This window comes from Corylus avellana, chromosome ca6 (genome assembly GCF_901000735.1).
Source record: "Corylus avellana chromosome ca6, CavTom2PMs-1.0".
Lineage (NCBI taxonomy): Eukaryota > Viridiplantae > Streptophyta > Magnoliopsida > Fagales > Betulaceae > Corylus > Corylus avellana.
In genome coordinates, this window is record NC_081546.1 from 4,580,313 (window position 1) to 4,585,304 (window position 4,992).

Here is a 4,992-nt window from a genome sequence, read left to right on the forward strand (position 1 = left end):
ATAGCCTCTCTTTTTTGAATTTTGTGACATATAAAAACAGACATCTTTTTTCGAATATGTAAATTTCCTATTTTTATTTTATTATATTAAGCAGTAAGCACAGGGAAAGAAATCATATGAATGTGTCCAATTGCCACCATAACCAATAACTACACCGTATATGCATGGCTTTAAAACACACACACACACACACGTCCTAAAATGATAATTTTCATATATAATTAAGTTCTATAAATCAAGGCCTCCAACAGAAGATGATTTATATAAAAAGGAAAACAATTACTATACGAATTGATATTTTCCCACAAGACCTATAGTTCAAATCGCATCTCGACTTAATTACATACCATTAATATCAATGACAACATTATTTTCTTCAAACAACATTTATTTAATTAATTTGTCGAGACATTTACAGCCAAACTAGGCCTAACTGGAACATGGAGGCATATAAGCAGGTGGTGGGCGGATGGTGGTTGCATTTGTAGGTCCATTTGTCACTATTATCACCGTGTCCATACCCCAGCTTGCGTGCCTTTCCAAATGACAGTGCATATACCACACACCTGAAAATTATATATTTATATTAATATATAGCTCCATGTATTAATTAACCATCTAATTAATTAGTCCATATATACTAAAAAAATGAATAAATAAATAAAGAAGCTAAAGAATTAATATACCGGGATTATCAGCGAAAAATCTGATGGTAGCCCATCCATTCTTAGGAACTCCAATGGTATTAAACTCCGGTGGATCTATCAAATTAAAATTCGCCGGGTCGGTCACATTGTTGAAATTACCCAAACCGGTTCCAACCAAGTAGAAGCTAAAACCATGCAGATGCATTGGATGATTCTCCGCGGCACCCACGTTCGTCCCTTGGAACACAATTTCAACCGCTTCACCGTACTTTATGAACCTCGCTTTTGTTCCCTGGCTTGGGTATAACGTGTTATTTCCCACATCTCCGGTGAAGTTGAATAAATACGGCGGCACACTTGGGAAATCACCACCGAAAACCCCATTCAACCCCCTGAATGCATGTATATGCACATACGTACACATGATCAAATACGTACAATTTCCTCATAATTGGATATAATTAATATTTTGAGAGGAAAAACTTGTTAATATATATACATACTTGTAATATGCTTGCAGCACAGCAATAGATGGGGTCAAGAAACTTATGTTGTTCAAGCTGGCGGACAACCGATTTCCATCAGGCCCGGAACATGATGCATTAGGGCAGATCAACTGGTTTACAGAGACAGCGATGAAGATTCGTGTGGTGATGGTTTTTGGGACATTGACCGGGTGTTCTTTACTTGCTAAGGCCCTCAACCGGGTCGTGAAGTTTCCGGCAGCGACTGTGTCGTTATAAGCAGGAAGCGGCGGAAAAGGGATTGATGAGGGTCGGGTGTAGTTGCCGTTGTACTGGAGGATTGCTGTCGTGGTGGTGTTGTCAAATGGAGCGGTGGTGTCAGCGTAAGGAGTGGAAGCGATGTAGTAGAGGCTGCGAGACTGGTTCGTGGTTACCAAAACGTCCATTGTTTGGCCTGGGGTTATCATGATGTAGTTGGTGGTGATGGGCTTGGTGTATGCTCCGTCTGCGCCCACGACCGTCAGATTGTGTTGCGCAATCGCGAAGAATTGTTCTTCGTTCATCACCGCATTTATGATGCGAAGAAGATACGCCTTCCCATACTCTGCCACTAAGTGGTATGTTGTCCCTGAAACATGAAATCAATAAATTTGATCATCAATTTCCTTGATGGATCCACACCCTTAGTTATATATATCAAATAAATTGTCATGTCACATTCTTTTGCAAAATATCTTTAATTTCCTGAAAGTTAACTTCCTTTGAAATCATTATATTTAAATAAATTACAAGGAAAACTTCACAACTTTCATTGCTTTTATAATTTCCCCCTCAAACTTACAAAATTAAAAAATTAAAAAATTAAAAAAAAAACTCAATTTTTTGTATTGAAATTTTTTTTTAAAAAAATTGTGATTTCATTGTCTTGTTAAGATTTGAGGTTAAATTAGACGGTCAAATAACTATTATATACCCTAGTAAACTTATTGAAATTACAAAATAAATACCCTTAAATTACAATTTTTTTTAAAAAAATATATAGGGACTTCTCATCCCTACGTTAGAACTTTCTATTAAGTCATAACAGAGGGGGTAATTAAGATTGCAAATTTTATAAAGTTTGATATATGAAATTGAAAAATTTTAAGCTTTAGGAGGAAGATTACAAAAACGATGAATGTTCAAGGAAGTTAAGCAAAGTTTTCCCAAATTAAAAAATAGTCGGAGTACCCTATGAATTGTCATATCGATTTGTAAATGTAATAAGTAACAAGTAAACTGCCACGCAAATTTATATAAAAAAAAAAGAACTGTAATAATCCTAACAATGATAGAAGTATTTTTAATCAATTTTTTCCCAGTCCTATGCAATACTATACGTCATACTTCATAGAATAATGTGGTGACGGTCTTCAAAAAATTTTATTAGCGAAAATTAAAGCTGGTGAACGTGTTATAAAAGTTAGAGCTATAATAAATAGAATATCCTTTCTCCTTATTCAATTAGAATATATATATATATATATATATAACATACCGTTGGAGCAGTTATACAAGTCTCCCGGTTGTCCGTTTATAGTGAAGGCATCTGAAACATTTGGATCACCACCGGTTGCGAGGGCATCATCGATTATCGCCATCACATCTCCCTTGTACCATTCCCCTGTCGACCATGATGTTTTTTATAGTTTAGAAATTGTCACATTATAAAATAATAATAATAATAAAAAAAACCCTAAATCCGGTTCTTTATCTTTCAAATTTTGAAGAGCTGAAAGAAGTAGTTGATGCGGTGGAATACCAAGTACAATTGTTTCTTCTGCATAGGGCTTTGGAAACGGATAAGTTGCTGGCGGAGGAGGTAGAATAATAATAGCACCGTGAACCGTGGCACGTGTCCAGTCACTGTGAGCATGCCACCAAAGGGTTCCTTCTTCTGTAGTAAATATGACCTCATATGTGAAGTTTGTTCCCGGTTGGATTGGGCATTGGGTAATGTTTTCAGGGCCGTCCGACCATGGATTCCTCGGCTGTCTTACTCCGTGCCTACCAAGTCAAAAAAAAAAAGAAAAAAAAACAGTCATGCACGCACCAGTTGTCGGTGGGAAGTCTATTTTCTTTTTCTCTCTCTTTTGTTTTTTTTTTTTTTAATTAATTAATTTCAAATTATTAATTGGTGTCAAATTGTCAACCACGAGGAAAGAGAGGGATAAAAAAAAAAATGAGGGGAGAGAGTGATGGATTACCAGTGAATGGTGACCCCATATAAGCCTTGGTTGTGGACATTGACATACACCGTGTCTCCCCGGTAAACTTGAATTTTTGGTCCTGGGAAGCTGCCATTTACAGTCAGCATGCTCTTTGTGCTACACAGCCTTGTAAAATTTGTTTCTTTTAGCTGCAATGACACCAATTAAGCCCAACACATCAAAAGGTTAATCCATATGCATCAAAAATAAAAATATAAACTGCACATGCAAAAAAAATGTCAAGTCCATTAATTGTCACTAAAAGGTCCTTTTATTTGTCGTAGATTGCCGTATCAACTTGTATATGATGTCGAAATAAAAGTTGTAATATCTTAAAGGTTTTTTTTTGGGAGGGGGGGGGGGTAATAAAGGGCAGGTGGGGTGGTCTGATTATGAGGAATTTAACAAAAAAAAGTACAATAAAAAAATAAAAAAATAAAAACAAGGAAAAGAAGTGCTTACAACAAAATCATAGTGAAGGACGTTGCCTATGGCCATGCAAAGGAGCCCACCCAGAAACTGAAGGGCTAAAAACCCTGAGATCAAACTCATACATTTTAATCCCATTTTGCCAATTAACTGTTCTTCTGTGTTCTTCAGCTCTCCCCCTTACTTCAGTTTTCTCCCGCTTGCAATTGCAAGCTATATATTTATAGAGCCTTTTGCCCCGGTTGCTTCTAATTAACTTGGTCCTCAATCAATTATGTTGAATGTTTCAAACACTTAACCTCATAAAATATAAACAAATTAATGACAGACCATGGAATTATTAACATTATCTCTTGTCATCTTCAACCGGAACAGAGCATTATCCTTTAAAACGCATGAGAACCCACCCATGTCCACTGTTCTAACGATCCACGTCAATAACCTGATATAGATTAACTGTTTTGAAAGGAATTAGTTCAGTCTCATTAATTGATAAACGAGCATAAAACTCAAATAATATAGAGCAAAAGGCCTGGAGCAACCATAGCCGAAGTTACGGGGTTACAAACGTAAAAAATGACGTATTACGTTTTAGACTCAAACAAAATCTATTAACCTATGACTAATTTTCAAATTAAATAGCAAATTTGCGCCAAACAGACTCAAACCAATGCATAGGTAGCTCTTATTTCTTGGCACTGAGGGCAGAGAACCCCAAGCCAAAGCTCATTCTCTTCAACCCGAAAGCCAAGATAACGTTCACATCCGCAACCTAAAGGTCTTGACCCAAGCAACAAATCCGAAGGGCATCGGGCGGGCAAATCGAGAGAGAGGACCGAGAATTATTACAAGCAAAAATAAAAACGATTACAGGGAAACAAACCAAGATAGAAAAACAATAAAAATGAAAGCCAGACAAAATTATAAGAAAATAAACAACATAAAAAGCACAATAAGAAGATGACAGCAGCTGGAAAGAAGAGCTGATCGCGCGCTCCCTGGAAAACCAAAAATGGAAGGGGTGTTGGAAGCTCATCACGGTGGGGGCACGAGAAAAGGCCCAACAGAGGATGGTGGGTGGCGGAGCACGCGGAGATCGGTGGCGCACTCAAATGGAGGGGGAAGTTTGAGTGAAACCTCAAGAGCATTACCCACAAAATGTACCTAAACAAGCATTAAAAAAAAAAAAAAAAAAAAAAAAAA

General features: G+C 36.9%; 1 protein-coding gene across 1 annotated transcript; it reads right to left on the bottom strand.

Annotated features, from left to right (window-relative positions):
• Window positions 1–429: 429 nt before the first annotated feature.
• On the bottom strand, window positions 430–3,930 carry LOC132185636 (laccase-15-like). Its single transcript, XM_059599398.1, has 7 exons — window positions 3,823–3,930; window positions 3,358–3,509; window positions 2,913–3,157; window positions 2,649–2,774; window positions 1,151–1,739; window positions 687–1,039; window positions 430–566 (listed from the first exon to the last, which is right to left on the bottom strand). The coding sequence occupies exons 1-7, from the start codon at window positions 3,925–3,927 to the stop codon at window positions 430–432; spliced, it is 1,707 nt and encodes a 568-aa protein (XP_059455381.1). The 5' UTR covers window positions 3,928–3,930.
• Window positions 3,931–4,992: the final 1,062 nt, after the last annotated feature.

Excerpts from the sequence above, each read along its gene's own strand:
- LOC132185636 (XM_059599398.1), bottom strand. The coding sequence starts at position 3,927 with ATGGGATTAAAATGTATGAGTTTGATCTCAGGGTTTTTAGCCCTTCAG. Across the intron at positions 1,040-1,150 it reads GTGCTGCAAGCATATTACAA|GGGGTTGAATGGGGTTTTCG; the intron begins GTATGTATATAT and ends ACATGCATTCAG. Across the intron at positions 567-686 it reads ATTTTTCGCTGATAATCCCG|GTGTGTGGTATATGCACTGT; the intron begins GTATATTAATTC and ends TATAATTTTCAG.